This window comes from Caretta caretta, chromosome 7 (genome assembly GCF_965140235.1).
Source record: "Caretta caretta isolate rCarCar2 chromosome 7, rCarCar1.hap1, whole genome shotgun sequence".
NCBI lineage: Eukaryota > Metazoa > Chordata > Testudines > Cheloniidae > Caretta > Caretta caretta.
The window spans coordinates 100,748,382-100,766,890 of NC_134212.1; the positions used below are offsets into that span (position 1 = coordinate 100,748,382).

At 39.8% G+C, this 18,509-nt stretch overlaps 1 protein-coding gene and 1 long non-coding RNA gene across 8 annotated transcripts in view; one reads left to right on the top strand and one right to left on the bottom strand.

The window, feature by feature from the left end:
- LOC142072822 (uncharacterized) overlaps nt 1-4,092 on the top strand; it is a 66,194-nt gene extending 62,102 nt beyond the window's left edge. For 2 of the 6 annotated variants that reach the window (XM_075131009.1, XM_075131013.1), the window contains one exon: nt 2,788-4,092. In XM_075131009.1, coding sequence (XP_074987110.1) covers nt 2,788-2,809 — 22 coding nt within the window. In that variant the 3' untranslated portion in view covers nt 2,810-4,092. Of the gene's footprint in view, nt 1-154 lie in introns of all 6 variants that reach the window. The other 4 variants (XR_012669408.1, XM_075131010.1, XM_075131011.1 and 1 more) reach the window with 4 other exon arrangements.
- Nucleotides 1-18,509, bottom strand: part of LOC142072823 (uncharacterized) — an 84,970-nt gene that overhangs the window by 53,174 nt on the left and 13,287 nt on the right. The window lies entirely within an intron of this gene.

Here is an 18,509-nt window from a genome sequence, read left to right on the forward strand (position 1 = left end):
GCCTGAGTAGGTGACATTGCAGAATGTCATTAAGGGAGGAGATCCTTTAGGTTTTCCTGGACCTTGAAATTCTCTTATCGTATAATCCAATTATATAAATCCTGCAGTCCTAACATGATCTATATTTTGACCAAGTATCCATTAATTTCACTAGGATTTAGGAAGAACTGCAGACGGGGCCCATAAAAGAGGAACCTGGGGAAGAAGATTGGAGTTCCCAAATCCTTAGGTGAAAAGCAGATAATGAAGGGGAAATATCAGTTATTATCTAATAAACTATCAATATATTTAGAAATATAACCTTTACTGTTTCAGAGTAGCAGCCGTGTTAGTCTGTATCTGCAAAAGAAAGGAGGACTTGTGGCACCTTAGAGACGAACAAAATTTATTTGAGCATAAGCTTTTTGTGAGCTACAGCTCACTTCATCTGTTTTATTCCTAGAGCTGAGTGTGTTTGGATATTATCTGTCACTAGTAAATTTTAACATATGGATCAGTTGTGAATGAAAAGCAAATATGTTGTTGAGATCTAAAGTGACATTCATTAAGCCAACTACATGCATAATTCAAAAATAGTCAAACACAGCCACTGTGCTATGCTGCTTCACAAAAGGGAGGGAGGGAGCTGACCTTGATCAAAAGCGGATCTGGAACCAGGTATTTTTTCTGTTGCTATTATGAAAGTTTTGATCCATAGATGAATGTATGCTATTTACACAGTTAAAATTATGTGCAATCTAAAAAGAGAAATAAGCCCAAAAGCTTATCAAGTAGGATTCTTCCATTCTGGTCTTCTGTTAGTTTTAGGTATAAATTTATGCCTGTCATGTACATATGCTGCCCAATACAGCAGAATACGTTCTCCCTAGTCTCATCTCCCGTAGCTCTGTAAAGAAAGTTTGAGACATTTCCATGGAGGCTTACATTTTAGTCACCATGACTGCCTGTTGGTTAAAAAAAAATTAAAAGTAACCAGTAGATGGCAGGCCTGCAAAGCCTGATAAGATCATTCAAAATCATTTTAGTAAGAGACACAGAATAATATTTTCCTTCAAAATTCTCTCATTTTAAAGCCAATTGTTTTTGTATTTTAACTATCCTAGCAGGATCTGTTAGTACACATTTAGGGACAATTTAAAAAGAGTTATGGATGCAAAAAACACAGTTAGTGTCTCAAACAACCCAGATCAGATTCATTCAAGCCAAAGGCTCTGTTTTTCAAAAGTGAGCAAAGCAGGACAAAAAAGTACAGATAAATTTACACTATAACAATATTCATCTTGTCTAAGACATTCATTACTACCACCATATTCTTTACAAGGTAAGAAATGTACCCGCAAGAAAACCATGTACTGTATCTAAGTTTGGCTTGCAAGAAAAATAAACTCTGCAGTTTATCTAATCCTTTGATTATTCTTCGAGAAGTTGGAATTATATACAGTATATGCAAATGTAATACACCATTGTAACATTTTATTGATTATGCGTAGCATGACTGGGTCACAGTGCTTTGTAATACAGGAAATGGTGAAGAAAATGTCCAATGTAAAAATCCATAATGTGATCTGAAATATCAATTTCTACATGGAACAAACAGAACTTAATGTTATTTGTGGACCAAATCCTGCTCATCTTCATTATGTGAGTAGATCTATGAAACAGTTGTGTGAGTAAGGCAAGTAAAATTTATCCCTGTCTTTATCAGTGGAACATGTTATGATGAGGGGAAAATTCTATTTAACATGTACCAATAGAGAAGGAAGCTTATAAGCACTTTTCCTTTAGGACTTTAGTGAAACATTTTAATCATAAAGCGTCCTGTGCATCTCCATGTTTATTTCCATATTTTACACTTAAAGCTGTATTTTGAGATCTCTGTAAGATAATGCATTTTGAATGGTAGTGGAATGACACTAAGAATAATAACAGCTATATTTAAATCAATGTGTATTGACTTTTATGTTTATATCAATAGGAAATCATGTTGGGGGGGTAAATGCCACTGCTAAGTATTTCATTTTTAAAATCACATTTTAGCCCCTTATCCTGAATTGTTCAGTGTGCCAGATAGAAATATCTTACTTTCTTACTAAGAAAGTAAGAAAAGCTTTGTAGGTAGTTTGAGAGAATTATGATGAAGGAGGCTGGGATAGATTGTGACATCAGTGGTTACATGAGATCATTTGCATACCAGAATTCTACTAGTTGAGACACCATAATAGTTGGTCTGGGTTTTCTTACTCTGTATAAAGGTCGTACTTCATGGTTATGGCCTCACAAGCATTAAATTATAGCCCTATAATTACATATTTGAGGCATTTCAACTGTAATGACCATATTCCAGTCTGTGGTTGTGGATACAAAATAGAACAATGCAATAAAAAACACTATCATTAGATTGGAACACTTTCCTGATTATATAAATAAGCATTGCTATGAAATACTACTTTTGGCCAGCTAGCAATAAGATTTCTGCTCATCTATTCCATATATTTATTGGAACAGTTTAAGATTGCGTGAACCTAAAACTTAAACATACCCTCTGTCTTCTTCTTGAAAATTTAACAACATTATTAGAGCCTTTCTATGGGGCTCTGGTCAATGCCCACAAATATCACTTATCCAGCATCCTATAGCCAAGGAAGAGTTTGGGCTCCCAGACTTACAAAATTACTATTATGCTTTTATCAAGCCACAGTTGTCAAATTGGTTCCAGCATGCTAACACCTTTTTTGCCCACACAGATAGCAATCAAATGGATATTAATGCATCCAATTCTCCCTGCAGGTCTCCTTGGTTCCTCTTTTAGTCTGATGGAGAAAAATAAGGTGCCTGCAGTGGTGGCTGCGTGAAGGGTCTGGGCTATCCTTGCTGAGAGGTACCAATTTCATCCTCACCATCAGGCAAAACCGCCTATCTGGGGTAATCCAGACTTACAAATGGGAGGAAAAAACTATAATTTGGAAGAGCAAGGGCATCATACGGGTTTCCCAATTAGTCAAGGAAAAGGGCTTTAATCTCTTTTCTAACACTAAAGTAACTATATGACCTGCCACCTTCAGCGGAGTGGCAATATTTACAACTAAAAACATTTGCTAATGTATCAGTTTGGTCCAGATGTCCGAGGACTGTCAGGTCCCAGAACTACTGGGAACCTTGTAAATGACTCAAATTCCCTAAACCCATGTCCATTATGCATGCTTTAGTGATAAAAAAGAACTTCACTGGTTTGGAGTTCTTTGCGAAAGCATGGGAAGGGGAGTTATCACAGCTCATAAAAGAACCCAGTGGCAGGGCATATTATGGAATATTAAAAATGCTTCTGTGGGTGTCAGGCTATATCTGATACTGCAAAAGATTCTATTCAGAATTTGTTGGAAGCCACAGAGCTGTGCAAGAAGAGGGGCCTGGATCCTTGTTGGTGCTGTCATAAAGAAGAGGAGCCCTATACATATGCTGTGAGACTGTCCAACCTTCAGGCAGCTGAGAAAAGAGGCGGACACAAGTACTTGGCGTCAGCAACCAAAACTCAGCTGAAAATTATATCTTAGGTTATGTACCTATTACTCTGCCACGTTTATTCTTGAGGGCCACAATGATCACCAAGTGTATGAGTCAACAAAAATGTAGAAGTAGGCTTATGTCCAGAATAGAGCAGTGGTATTTGGACCTGCCTGAGTTAGCAGCCAAAGAAAGAACAGCTTATCAATGTAGAGAGTAATATTAATTGAGAAAAATTTGGCCCCCGTTTCTTGATGCATTGGATAAAAAATGCTGAGATGGGTGAAGGAGGGAATGGTGGAAGAGGGAGGGAAAAAGCAGAAGTTAGTTGAAATGGAGGTCAGGCATTTTGAACTATTTGTTTATTGCTTAATTAATTATTATTGTTTTCCCCCTGTAAAATGTTATATCTATGTAATATTGTCAGATTTTGTATTGTCTGGTCTTGCAGCTCTGACAAGTTGTAAAGTTGTGTAATTACATAATCCTGTGAAATGTGCAGTATTTGGTAACTTATACAAGTTATCAATCATTTACCTTTTGTAGATTTGTTTCTTTATGAAAATTAATAAAAACTTAATCACAAAAAAACATAGGCATGGATTGTATTATTTTAAAAAATCTAAAAGTTGACAGCATACACTCTGGGTAATCCTCACTTTGTTTTTCTTGATGGCAATCACTTTAATATTAACTAAATCTTTACATTATTACATGATGTTGTCAGGCCACAAGGGCTGATTCCACAACCCTAGTAGCCAGCCTTGCTCACATGAGTAGTCCCTATTAACTTCAATGGGACTACTTGCTGGGCAAGTGCTACTTTGTGTGATTAAGGGTTTCAAAATCAGGCTAAAATCACAAAAGCACCATGTTCCATTTTAAAAGTACACTATTCTTAGCCTGGGAAGGAAAGGGATGATTCTTCCCTTGAACAACCCTTGAGCACCCCACCAGACACAATCATACAGCAAGGAGGCAAGGCCATTAGCTTATGGGACAGGAAGACTGCACAGTCTTAAGGAATGGTGCAGCTTGCACATCTGCCATGCACTGGGGAGCTCAGGAAGGAATTACACTTCCCTAATCTCCCTGCATGATATATGGCTCCATACTGCCCTTTATTGCCGAGATATGTCCAAGAGACTCAATTTATCCTTAAGGTAAACTGCAACCTCTCTTTCCCCCCTCTACGTGCCAGCTTCTCATCTCAGTTACACAGGTACAAATCAGAGTAATATCACTGAAGTAATAATTTATTATATATATTTCCCAAAGTGTATAGTCATCCCTGTCCATACAACAGGTTACAGAGTTTGCATTATAAGAGCTAGTTGTGACATCTAGCCCATAAGGAATACTGGGGAGCTGCACTGGAAGCATTTCCCTTCTCCCCACCAAGAGGTAGGATGCCTCTAAGAACACCTCAGTGACATTTAGGGGAGAGCATTTGGCAAGTATGCAAGTATGCTGTGCATGGAAGAGGCAGAGTCATGGCTCCACCTACCCCATGGTGCTCCTAGCAAGAAAATTGCATGGGTGAGGTTGGAAAAAGCATCCCAGTAGCATTCCCTGCATTTCTCCATATGCAAGGACTGCAATGCAGGCTAGCCCTTACGTGGGTAACAAGAGAGTTGGGCACAAATGGGCTGGAGAGGAAGTTGCTTGTTGCTTATACCCCCTAGCCCGCTCCCCACTGCAGAGCCACATAAGGAGTATTTACAACCTATCCCTAGATAACTTATCCTTGGGTCTTGCAAACATGTTTTTCTTGTCCCACATCCAGTCACCTATGCCTCAGTTTCTTTTCACTCTCAAATAGTTGGGTGCTCCCTTGAGTTGGTGGTTTGGCTCTCTAGGCAGAGCCAAAGGCTTCTTCTTCCTGGCAAAAGAAGATATCCCAAACTAATCAGAGACAACTCTTAATCAGCCTATTCTGGATTCAATATTCCTTTCCCCCTCAACACAGGTGTTGCCAGTTCTCTCATGGCACCATGTAGAGGCAAGTCCTGGGGGTGCCTGCCCTACCTCTGCTACAAGCCTCTAAACTGTGAGCAGCATTCTACCCTAAATTGCTTTGTTGTTTGTCAGGGCCACTTCCTGTGGTACCCAAGCCCATGGCCTATCAGGCCTTCACCTTTGGCTCCCATACTTCAAAAACCCTTCTCCAAGGTCCTTCTGTAACCCACCTTCTAGGCCTCCTCCCTAGGCTGCTTCTTCACCAGCTCCCTTTCAGCAGGGAGATACCAATAGACAGTACCCCATTGCTGCAGTGCCTTTCAAAAGTGTTACTCCCAACCCTCCTGGCTGCAAGCTACTCCTTATACTGCTCACAGTCACCTGATTTCTGTCACCAGGCATAGGTCAGAATTAGTGTTTGAACCCCTTAAAAAGACAGGTTGTCAAGGTTCCTCCCCCACTCTGAACGCTAGGGTACAGATGTGGGGACCTGCATGAAAACCTCTTAAGCTTATCTTTACCAGCTTAGGTCAAAAAGTTCCCCAAGGTACAAAATATTCCACCCTTTGTCCTTGGATTGGCCGCTACCACCACCAAACAAATACTGGTTACTGGGGAAAAGCTGTTTGGAAACATCTTTCCCCCCAAATACTTCTCAAAACCTTGCACCCCACTTCCTGGACAAGGTTTGGTAAAAAGCCTCACCAATTTGCCTAGGTGACTACAGACCCAGACCCTTGGATCTGAGAACAATGAAAAAGCATTCAGTTTTCTTACAAGAAGACTTTTAATAGAAATAGGAGTAAATAGAAGTAAAGAAATCCCCTCTGTAAAATCAGAATAGTAGATACCTTACAGGGTAATTAGATTCAAAACATAGAGAATCCCTCTAGGCAAAAACTTAAGTTACAAAAAAGATACACAGACAGAAATAGTTATTCTATTCAGCACAATTCTTTTCTCAGCCATTTAAAGAAATCATAATCTAACACGTACCTAGCTAGATTACTTACTAAAAGTTCTAAGACTCCATTCCTGGTCTATCCCCAGCAAAGGCAGCATAAAGACAGACACATAGACCCTTTGTTTCTCTCCCTCCTCCCAGCTTTTGAAAGTATCTTGTCTCCTCATTGGTCATTTTGGTCAGGTGCCAGGGAGGTTACCTTTAGCTTCTTAACCCTTTACAGGTGAGAGGAGTTTCGTCTGGCCAGGAGGGATTTTAAAGGGGTTTACCCTTCCCTTTATATTTATGACACAGGTCATCCAGCATTAGCACTTTTCATCTGTAGGGTTCAATGTGTTTTACAAAATTGGGTAGGGATTTTTTTCAGGTAGAGAAACAAATGCAGAGATGTAAAACATAGAGCTAGTTAGTGGCAGAGACAAGCAGTCCTGGCTCCCTGCCCTGTGATTTGTGCCTAAACGAAAACTGCCAAAAAAAAAGCAAAGCAAAGCAAAAACACAGAAACCTTCAGGTGATAAATATTACCCACTTCACATGGCCACACTTTCAAATAAAATCACCACCTCGCCTGGTCTGGGACATCAGTTGCCAAAGCTCAACCAATCAGAACCAAAACTTACAGCAAGCAAGAAAAGTTGATAATAAGCATTTAGACCGAGCCCCAGAGTATATCAAAAAACAAACTAGCTACTAATCAAGGCCAAATTCCAAAATCTGGTCTCACACAGCAGCTATTGCAATTGCTGGCTACTGCTAAGCCATTTCCTAATCTGCTTAGAGATAGTTAGCAAAGTGCTCTCCTTCCTGTGCTCACAGACCAAAAGCCACACTTAACTTCAGTGTTAACCCATTTCAGAAGATGCAAGGAGCTTGCAAACACAGCCTGCTGCTTCTTTTCTCTGTATGAGGAGATGGATAGTGATGGTGAGACTTGCCCATGTGTACTTTTTAATATGAAGCTGTCAGCACAATGACTCAGCAACCATGAATAACCAGTCATATGTGGCAGAAAAACAGCTTTAAAACAACTTGTGCATTAGTTGTTCTAATCCATACAGAAGAAATTAAGACACAAAACCCTTTAGATGCTGGTTATATATTGCCAGGATTTTTTATCCAGGTTTTCTAGTTCCCTCCCTTTTTGCTAATACTCTGTGCATTATCACGTAGAGATATTAAGTCCCAATTCCTTAACCCAGTGGCCATGGAGCTTGTAAACAATGACAACAGTCAAGTTTTCCTAATCCAAAACATAAACCTTGAAGCTACACAGAACAACAGATGCCAAACCTTCCTGTGGACTGCAGCTAATTTGTGTGTTAATCTGTGCTGCTTGTGGTCAAAAAATGTCCTTATATTTAAAACCAACCAGGGCTCCCAGCATAGCCCCAGGACAATGCCTCTCTTTCCTCCTCTTGTGTATCACATCCTCCTTTAAGTCTCTTCATTCAGTCTCACCACTGTTAGTATGAGAACCTTCTCTGCACCTTCTGCCATTTGAACAGGTGCTTCTCTGCTTCATGCCAAGAAGTATCTGGCATTAAAAAAATACTAGCAAGTATGACATTTATTAGCACCCAAAATGTCCTGTAGCTGGGACACAGTCTGTATTTAGATGGAAGACCATGATTATATTTATTCTTGGTGTAAATATTTTCTGAAACTTTTATTAAAATGTCTCAGCCTTGAAGTTGGTGAGGAGTTGCTTTCCCTGTAGATGCTATTTTTCATTCATCCATCCAAAGAAAAGTATTTTTCCAAGAGACATGCAAAACTTTTTACAACTCAGTTAAAAAATACAGCACTATAGGTGATTTTTGAAAACTTGTTTTGCACATGCAGAGTAACAGCTTTAATAAGTACAATTGGCCGAATCTTGAGAAGTGTTTAACACCTGCAACTTTCATTGTTTTCTATGGAAGTTTCACATGGTCATCTCCCTTAGGCATGCGGTCCACTGGGTATTATGGATTATCCATGCTATGGATTTATGTGGGATTCTGAGGGTGTACAAAGGTAGCATAATGCTCACATTTGCATTCTTGCAATTCCAAGATTACCAGTCCCCTGGTCTCCCTGGCAGCAGGCATGTTGTAAGTCTAGTCTAGTCTAGGCAGTTCCTTCTTTACTGGATAATCACCCTTACGCTGGAGTGAATCATAGAATAGAATCATAGAATATCAGGGTTGGAAGGGACCTTGGGAGGTCATCTAGTCCAACCCCCTGCTCAAAGCAGGGCCAATCCCCAATTTTTGCCCCGGATCCCTAAATATTGATCTTTCCAGAGCCAAATACACCAGCTCTGTAGCCAGATTCTTCTGTTGGTGCAGTGCAAAGTAACCACACCAGAAAGTCTGGCCCATTTGCTGACTAAACAAATATACATATATAGTCCAGTCTGAGGTCAGAGAAGGTATGTCTACACTGCAATTAAAAACCCACAACTGGTCCAAGTCAGCTGGCATCAGGCCAGCTGCAGGTTTTTAATTGTAAACATACCGTCAGATTTTTCCATATGGGGATTTCAGGGTCTAGCACAATCACAGAGTGCTTCACTAGCCCATTGTCAGTGTATGGCTGTTGCCTCGCATTCCACCTTTCCGTACAATCATGCACACATAAACCCCACATTTTACATTTCAAACCAAAGTCTCCACAGCTGGGTGTCATTTATCTTGCAAAGGAGATGTTCTCATTTTGAGGCTCCTTCCCTTCAGATCAGTCTGTTCCCAGAGTCTCAAGCCTTCCCCTCAGGCTTCCCAAACCTTTCCACAAAGTCAGTAGATATTCTTGCCTGTATCCAACTGCACGCAACAGTTCCTCAAGCTCCACCCCAGCTAGGGGAGCTCTCCACTGTTTCACTCAAATGGCCCCAGGCCCACTCACTGATTCCCAGCCATACCCTCTTAGGCTCTTTGGCCTGCCCTTATCTGGAGAGACCTGATGGTTGCAGTCCTCTTGGCTCTCAAGCAGGTCATTCACAGATTAAGCAACAGCACCTGCCTTTTACTTTTTGCTTTGCACTCAGCCTGGTCACATGATCATACTGGACTACTGAGCCCACACTTCAAGAAAGATGTTGAAAAATTGAAAAGAATTCAAAGAGCCCTGAGACTGATTAAAGGCTTGGAAAACATGCCTTATAGGGAAAGACTCAAGAAGTGCAATCTCTTAATCCTAACAAAGAGAAAATTAAGGCATGACTTGATGATGAACTATCTACATGAGGAACAGAAATTTGATATTAGAGGGCTCTTTAATCTAGTAAACAAAGGTGTAACAAGACCCAATGACTAGGAGTTGAAGCTATAAAATTTAGACTAGAAATAAGGTGCAAATTTTAAACAGTGAGGTTAATTAACCATTGGAAGTACTTATCAAAGGCTGTTGTGGATTCTCCCTCACCGTCAAGTTAAAATGTATCTGCATTTTTAAAAATACATATGCATGTATTTATACACGAGTCAAAAGAGTGTTAATCACTACTAAACGAATGGTATTTCCTATCATTATAAAATATAACTTCTCTAAGCTCTGCCCTGGTTTCTTTCATATACATAGAATCATAGAATCATAGAATATCAGGGTTGGAAGGGACCTCAGGAGGTCATCTAGTCCAACCCCCTGCTCAAAAGCAGGACCAATCCCCAATTAAATCATCCCAGCCAGGGCTTTGTCAAGCCTGACCTTAAAAACTTCTAAGGAAGGAGATTCCACCACCTCCCTAGGCAACGCATTCCAGTGTTTCACCACCCTCCTAGTGAAAAAGTTTTTCCTAATATCCAACCTAAACCTCCCCCACTGCAACTTGAGACCATTACTCCTTGTCCTGTCCTCTTCTACCACTGAGAATAGTCTAGAACCATCCTCTCTGGAACCACCTCTCAGGTAGTTGAAAGCAGCTATCAAATCCCCCCTCATTCTTCTCTTCTGCAGACTAAACAATCCCAGTTCCCTTAGCCTCTCCTCATAACTCATGTGTTCCAGACCCCTAATCATTTTTGTTGCCCTTCGCTGGACTCTTTCCAATTTATCCACATCCTTCCTGTAGTGTGGGGCCCAAAACTGGACACAGTACTCCAGATGAGGCCTCACCAATGTCGAATAGAGGGGGACAATCACGTCCCTCGATCTGCTCGCTATGCCCCTACTTATACATCCCAAAATGCCATTGGCCTTCTTGGCAACAAGGGCACACTGCTGACTCATATCCAGCTTCTCGTCCACTGTCACCCCTAGGTCCTTTTCCGCAGAACTGCTGCCTAGCCATTCAGTCCCTAGTCTGTAGCTGTGCATTGGGTTCTTCGGTCCTAAGTGCAGGACCCTGCACTTATCCTTATTGAACCTCATCAGATTTCTTTTGGCCCAATCCTCCAATTTGTCTAGGTCCCTCTGTATCCTATCCCTCCCCTCCAGCGTATCTACCACTCCTCCCAGTTTAGTATCATCCGCAAATTTGCTGAGAGTGCAATCCACACCATCCTCCAGATCATTTATGAAGATATTGAACAAAACCGGCCCCAGGACCGACCCCTGGGGCACTCCACTTGATACCGGCTGCCAACTAGACATGTAGTCATTGATCACTACCCGTTGAGCCCGACAATCTAGCCAACTTTCTACCCACCTTATAGTGCATTCATCCAGCCTGTACTTCTTTAACTTGCTGACAAGAATACTGTGGAAGACCGTGTCAAAAGCTTTGCTAAAGTCAAGAAACAATACATCCACTGCTTTCCCTTCATCCACAGAACCAGTAATCTCATCATAGAAGGCGATTAGATTAGTCAGGCATGACCTTCCCTTGGTGAATCCATGCTGACTGTTCCTGATCACTTTCCTCTCATGTAAGTGCTTTAGGATTGATTCTTTGAGGACCTGCTCCATGATTTTTCCGGGGACTGAAGTGAGGCTGACTGGCCTGTAGTTCCCAGGATCTTCCTTCTTCCCTTTTTTAAAGATTGGCACTACATTAGCCTTTTTCCAGTCATCCAGGACTTCCCCCGTTCACCACGAGTTTTCAAAGATAATGGCCAATGGCTCTGCAATCACAGCCGCCAGTTCCTTTAGCACTCTCGGATGCAACTCGACCGGCCCCATGGACTTGTGCACGTCCAGCTTTTCTAAATAGTCCCTAACCACCTCTTTCTCCACAGAGGGCTGGCCATCTATTCCCCATGTTGTGATGCCCAGCGCAGCAGTCTGGGAGCTGACCTTGTTAGTGAAGACCGAGGCAAAAAAAGCATTGAGTACATTAGCTTTTTCCACATCCTCTGTCACTAGGTTGCCTCCCTCATTCATTAAGGGGCCCACACTTTCCTTGGCTTTCTTCTTGTTGCCAACATACCTGAAGAAACCTTTCTTGTTACTCTTAACATCTCTCGCTAGCTGCAGCTCCAGGTGCGAATTGGCCCTCCTGATTTCATTCCTACATGCCCGAGCAATATTTTTATACTCTTCCCTGGTCATATGTCCAACCTTCCACTTCTTGTAATACAGGGAGACATAAGGAGACAATTACAAAACCTCAAGGGTGATTATTCCTCCCAGCATCCCACAACCAGCACCTGGGGATCGCTTAGAATCATAGAATCATAGAATATCAGGGTTGGAAGGGACCTCAGGAGGTCATCTAGTCCAACCCCCTGCTCAAAAGCAGGACCAATCCCCAATTAAATCATCCCAGCCAGGGCTTTGTCAACCCTGACCTTAAAAACTTCTAAGGAAGGAGATTCTACCACCTCCCTAGGTAACGCATTCCAGTGTTTCACCACCCTCCTAGTGAAAAAGTTTTTTCCTAATATCCAACCTAAACCTCCCGCACTGTAACTTGAGACCATTACTCTTTGTCCTGTTCTCTTCTACCACTGAGAATACTCTAGAAACATCCTCTCTGGAACCACCTCTCAGGTAGTTGAAGGCTTCTCCTGCTGTGGTTTAATTATAAGAAAGTGAATGTCAATAAAGTTTGTTAGAGAAGTAGAGCATATAATGGGTAAAAGCCCCTCCAATCTCAAAGCAGCAGAGGAAGGGTGTGCTGAAACCATGGAAGAAATGAGGGTTGCATGAAGAGTTTCTACACCTAAATAATATTGCTTCCTTGGAATTAATGGCAAGAGAATAAACTGAAACAGGAATTTAAGAAGAATCTGAGGTTAGGAGTCTAGACCCATTGAACACTTGTAGATTTAATTACAGGGTAAATTGTGTTCTGAAACAGAATATTTAGAATAGAGGGAAGGTTCATATTTTTAAAATTACATATTATTCCCTCACAATAATATTTGTAAGTTACATAGATGGAGGCAGGATGTAAATTGTAACAGGTTTGTGTTTATATTATAAAGACTGAATAAAAGAACTATTAATAAATTCTAACCAATTTCCTCCTTTTTTTTGTACATTAGGAGTTTGAAACAAATTGCATAGCAATGTATTCTGTTCTTGAATAATGTCAGGTCAACTTTACAGGTGCAATTAACAACTAAATTGCCCAGGAGTTTTACAGAGGAGTATGAAACAATAGCACAATCAGGAAATTTATCAACTGGAAATTTTCATTTTCCAAAAACATTTTTGATATTGTATAGAGCAATTCTATTTTAATGTATAGAGAAATAGAATTAATACCCACATAAAATTAATGCCTGCAGATGTTTCTGTTGAAAGTGGGAGAAGAAAGTACTGAATGCCTCTAGCAGCAAGAGTGAGAGACGTTCTGCAAATAAATTATTGTAATCATTTTTGAAACTTTCTTTTTTTAAGCTCCATGATGGCCAGCTCTGGTGCTGCTTTGATATCCTAGAAACAGAACAGGGCATGATTTTGTAAAATATATTTTGTTCTTTATTTCACAGTGTAAAATTATTACTATAAAGGAAGAACTTTTCTAAACCAGGGCATAAAATTAGAGGTGGGGCTTGAAGTGGGTCTGCAAATTTATCTTAATTGTGAGCTCAACTGTGAGAAAGTTTTATATAGCGTCACAATAACATATAAGAATAAATGTTGATGGGGAAAAGATGCAAAAGAAGCTGAAAGACTGAATTAGTACAAACAAAAAGGCCTACTGAAATAATTCAAGGACTGTGTTAAGATCATGCCTGGTAAACAGGGAAAGTATGGGACTGAAGATCAATGGACCAACACTGGTGATGCCTATGTCCTGTTTATATGTGGGATCAGTTGCTTTGCTTAAAGTGAAAAAAGATCCTTCAAGCATTTCATTTTTCTCACATCCTACTTCGCTGGCTGGCTTGCTTACACCCAGCAAATATTCATTCCTCAAACTGGAGGTGTGTCAGTTTTCTTAATGTATGGTGTAGACAAAATATCCTTTGAACAAAAGTGCATATCTAACCTGTTCTAGTAGTAAAACTTAAGGTGAGGGGTGTCATTTTCATTTATTATGTTCCAAGAGTGAAACCTGTATGTACTTACTATTTCAAGTTAATCAGAATCCAGTACTTATGGTGGCTTTTACAGTTAGAACTATTTTAATCCAATATGTCTAATGCATGACAGAAACTGTCACTCTCTGCCTTTAGAACTGAATATTAAAAAAAATTAAATATCCAATTCAAGTAGTTAATTGATTATGCTTACTAGCAGTAATCATGCCAACAGTATTCTAGTAGATGCCTTGCCAGGTGGATATAGACATGGAAGGTTGTCTGGGGAATGGATACTGCTATACAGCAGATTCTTTTAGACACGATTGTATTCAATATTGCCTGTGGAATGCTCCCTCAGTAACCAAATAATGCCACTGAAAATTGTACATTTAATGGTCCCCATCGATTGGATTTTTCAACAATATTTTCCATGGAGCATCCTGTTATACAAGAGCCAATGCCAGTGAACATCTTCCATATCCATGGCTGGAGCATCAAGTTTGTAAGGTCTGGTCACACCCTTTTAACTCTCCAGAAGTTTTCAGCACTTTAGCTCTTGTACTTTTGTGTTAAATGCCCTTACTACTCTGTTTAGCACAATGGAGCCCACTAGCATTCCACCTACGGAATGGAATAATCTATAAGATTCCATGACAGTCCCATCATTCAGAACTATTGTTGTAGTGACATGCAGTGTACAAGTTCTGAAGTATCTAACTGCTCAGAATCTTTTCTAGTTTTTCTTTTCATATGCCAACAGACAGGAACATTACTCCCAGGCCTATCGTGTCATTGTCTGGAAGCTTGTTATTAGTTGGGAACCTGAAACAATGTGCCAGAATCTCTTCTATCTCACAGGGACAGGCATATGCAGAAGTCCTTTTGTATGTCTGTGTGAAAGTTGCTGCTTGATGGAAGCATTGCCGAGTGGTTAGGGAGTCAGTTCCTTCTTAATGTGGAGGAGGATTGAAAGGGGAGCCAGGGTCCTCACAATCCACAGGCTCCAGCCCATGCACCTGTGAGGATCACCAAAGGTCAGGCACCCAAGAGCGCTGTAAGGCTGCCCACCCTGGAGCACTTCCTACCCCCATCTCTTTGGTCCAAGCTTTGCAGTCCACAGCAAAAGGTAAATAAGAAAAGGTACAAACTGCACCTTTAACATGTGTGGGCTCAGCAGGTAGGCTTCTCATTCCCCAGAGAAGCTGCTGCAGTGTGCCTTCTCCGGAGCTCCCAGAGCAGGTTCTTCTCCCTGTCTTTTTAGCCCCCTTCTGAGCTTTCTGGCTTCTTTTTAAGTTTCACCTCCATTTGGAGCATGATCTTCATGTGCAGTTGGGCGAGATCATCTTTAACCCCTTCAGTCCCAGTGCTGGGTTTATATACTTCATCACACCAAGAAAATATATAATGTAGCTGATCAGTCAAACATTCACAATATCTTATTTTATAATTTCTTATTCTTCATATTTTACATGCACCAAAAAAGTTAACTCTAAATGTTGGCTAAAAGCTGAAAATTACATACTAAATTCAGATGTGATTTAAAGAATACTTATTTTATATCTATTATACATTCTGTGTATTGGAAATAAAATATACACTATTAACACTTTTATTAGTCCATAATCATGTAAATATGTTCTGATTATAATGGTTTTTATTTAAAAATGCTTTTTTCACATTATGGGATCCTCTACTAGTAATTAAATTCTATGAGCTCACTGTTATTTTTTATAAAACCATACACATTTTCCTTCATCATCCCAACAGTCTCCATCAGCTGGTGATAAGACTTTCCCCCTAGCAAACAAGCCTAGAGGCAAACATTTACTATAGCTCCCATTTTTGTTTTAATTTTTGATACACAAAGAAAACAGATTTTATTTTCTGTATGCCTGACAGGACTCTGACTGTTGGTGAAGTTTTTGTGATTTTGGTTTGCTCTGTCCCTGATGAATGCTGCTGCCATATTTTAACTTGAACTCTTGGTCACCTGGTACATGACCTCTCACCTCATGACCTCATTTCCAATAGGTCTTTAAACTAGGGGATTCAAGACTGTGGCACAAAGACAGTTACTTAAGAAAGTGGGCCACTGTTTCAGTCAATGTCCTCTTACATCCCTGACACTTTTCACTAAAATATTTAACCTTCAACACTAGAGGAGATGACGTTACTTTTTTTTAAGGTTTTGAGATTATGACCTTTTCTATCATGGTGCTTTACTCACTTTCTATTCTGCAGAAAAAGAAGAGCTGTAAAATATTTCACCAAATAAAGAAAATAATTTCATGATTAACTAAAAACAAAGAATTGTATGCAGTTTTTTTAATCATTAATTATGATTCAGTAGTAGTCTGGTTTTTTAACCAAGTATCCTTACAAATCTATTGCAAGTCCTGTATAAAGGACTGTTCAATAAGATCAGAAATGCATTTTATAAAATCATTTAAAAATAGGCACTATAATTAAACCTTTATCATTATAAATTAATCCCAATAATGTATTAGTTGTAAACAAACACTTATTCTATATACTTCTAGTCACAAATTGATATGAGTTAATATAGAATATGCAGAATGACTAGTGTAGGATGGTTCATTTAATTATAAATGCTTATTTTTCACAGAAAATGCAAGACCCTTTATCCTAGATTTCAAACTCCCACATAACAGATGGAATTTGAAAATTTAAAGTATTAACAATATATTTCACATATGCTGAAACATGTTTGCCACATGCCCACTCGTAAAAGAGCAGCAAATATGTGCTGTCATGAGGAAAACCCTGATTTGGAGTGGACAAGATGCTCCAGGCTGATGGAAGAGTGAAACTGCAAAGGTAACATGCTGATACCGTGGGGAAACTTACCTCCTCACTTCTATAGCATCCCTGCAGAGCTGAAATGTGGAGTGTCACTGCCTCAGCACTGCAAGACACACTGCAAGCTAGAGCTAAGATTAAAGAATGAAGAATGGAAACTGCTGATAGAGGGCGAGGTGCACTAAAAAATGAGCAAATAATAAATGGACGGGGAACATCAATGTGTTCCTTTAGATCCATTCTCATAATGGACGGGGAACATCAATGTGTTCCTTTAGACCCATTCTCATATCTTAACTGACTACCTTTAGAAAGAAGTCCCAAAGCAAGATAATGTAACTTCTGAATGGGAGAGGCCAGGAGGACATATACAGTACCAGTTGATTTTTAAAAATAAAGGAGACAATTTTATCCTGCATGCAACTCTTCTGACTTCAACAACGCTACAGATTAATTGGGCCCAAAGAATTTAGAAATTATGATACTGATATTCTTTCTTAGCATCTAGGACTATTCAGACATCTGCCTGTACGTTATCATTCTGGTGTGTTTAAAAGCCTTGAGTACAACCAGAAATTCTTTTCTGAGCAACATGAGTGTGTGAAAAATAAAGGGTTTGCATTTAAAATTTAAAAAATGTATTTGCAATTCTACAGACAGCATAAAAATATTTGCACAATTAATTTTAAAATGTGTTGAAAGGCTTTTTCATGGTCAGCAACTAAATGCAACATTGTGTGTTACAGTTCAAAAGTGAAAGTGTGAGGGAGAACTCACTCCATCGAACCTCTGAGCAAAGGAATACAGAATAGTTTGCAGGAGTGTTGAATACAATCTCTTGAGAATGATTTGCTATGCTGGGTATGATGTATTCCTGTAAGTCAGTCAAAAAATCTTCTATTTATTTATTTTAATATAACTATCCCAAGCTTTAGCTGCTTGTACAAAACATTAAAATATATAACATTACAAATTGATATCAGCGTTCGAGCAGATTGAAGTTTTCCAAGGAAACTTTTTCTGTCAAAATCAAAATGGTTTATGAAAACATATTGTTGAACATTTTGTCAAGAAGATTTCTCAAGTCCAGGCTTTCATTTTTGCTCAGAATGAGAGAGTCAGAGCAGAATTTTTCACACCAAATCAGACAGCACAAGGACTTGAATCTAGGACTCCCACAGCCCAGGCCAGAGCCCAACACACCAGGCAAATAAGTGTGTGTGTGTCATTCACTCTTCTCCCCATCCAACCCTATCTCACAAAAGATTCTGAAAGGCCTCATTTTCATTCCAGTGTGGAACAAAATCAGATTTCAAAACTTTGAAATGTTTCACAAACTGGAATTGTTGTTCGCTGGCCAGCCCTAATAAAAGTATATAAACTTAACCACTTTCTATACAGACCACTCACATTTCTAACAATAGACTATCCTTGAAATCAATTCATCATAAATTAATAACTTCCCCCTACCCAATCAGTCCTTCCAAATCCCTCATCCCACCTGTTCTGGAACATCCTAATAATCCTATTAGGGTCAAATGGCAGCTCTGAGCTCTAGCTTCTATAACCTCTCGTGGAAAACGCCCTGCCTCCAGCATCTTTTTAAAACAGGGAACTATTAGCCAAAGTCCTTCTACTGATCACAACTACAGAGCTATCACAGGTAGCCAGACCCCAACCCATGTAGGACCTTTATAGGTCAAAACCAACACTTCACCTGGAGATTAACCAGGGCGTTGAGCACAGATGCAATGGCTATTTTTTATGCATTCTATGTTAGTTTAAGTTTCTGAATGGTCCCAAGAAGTAGCCCTGTGCACAGAACATTGCAAGAGTCTAATTCTAACATGGCAAAGGTATACAAAACTTGT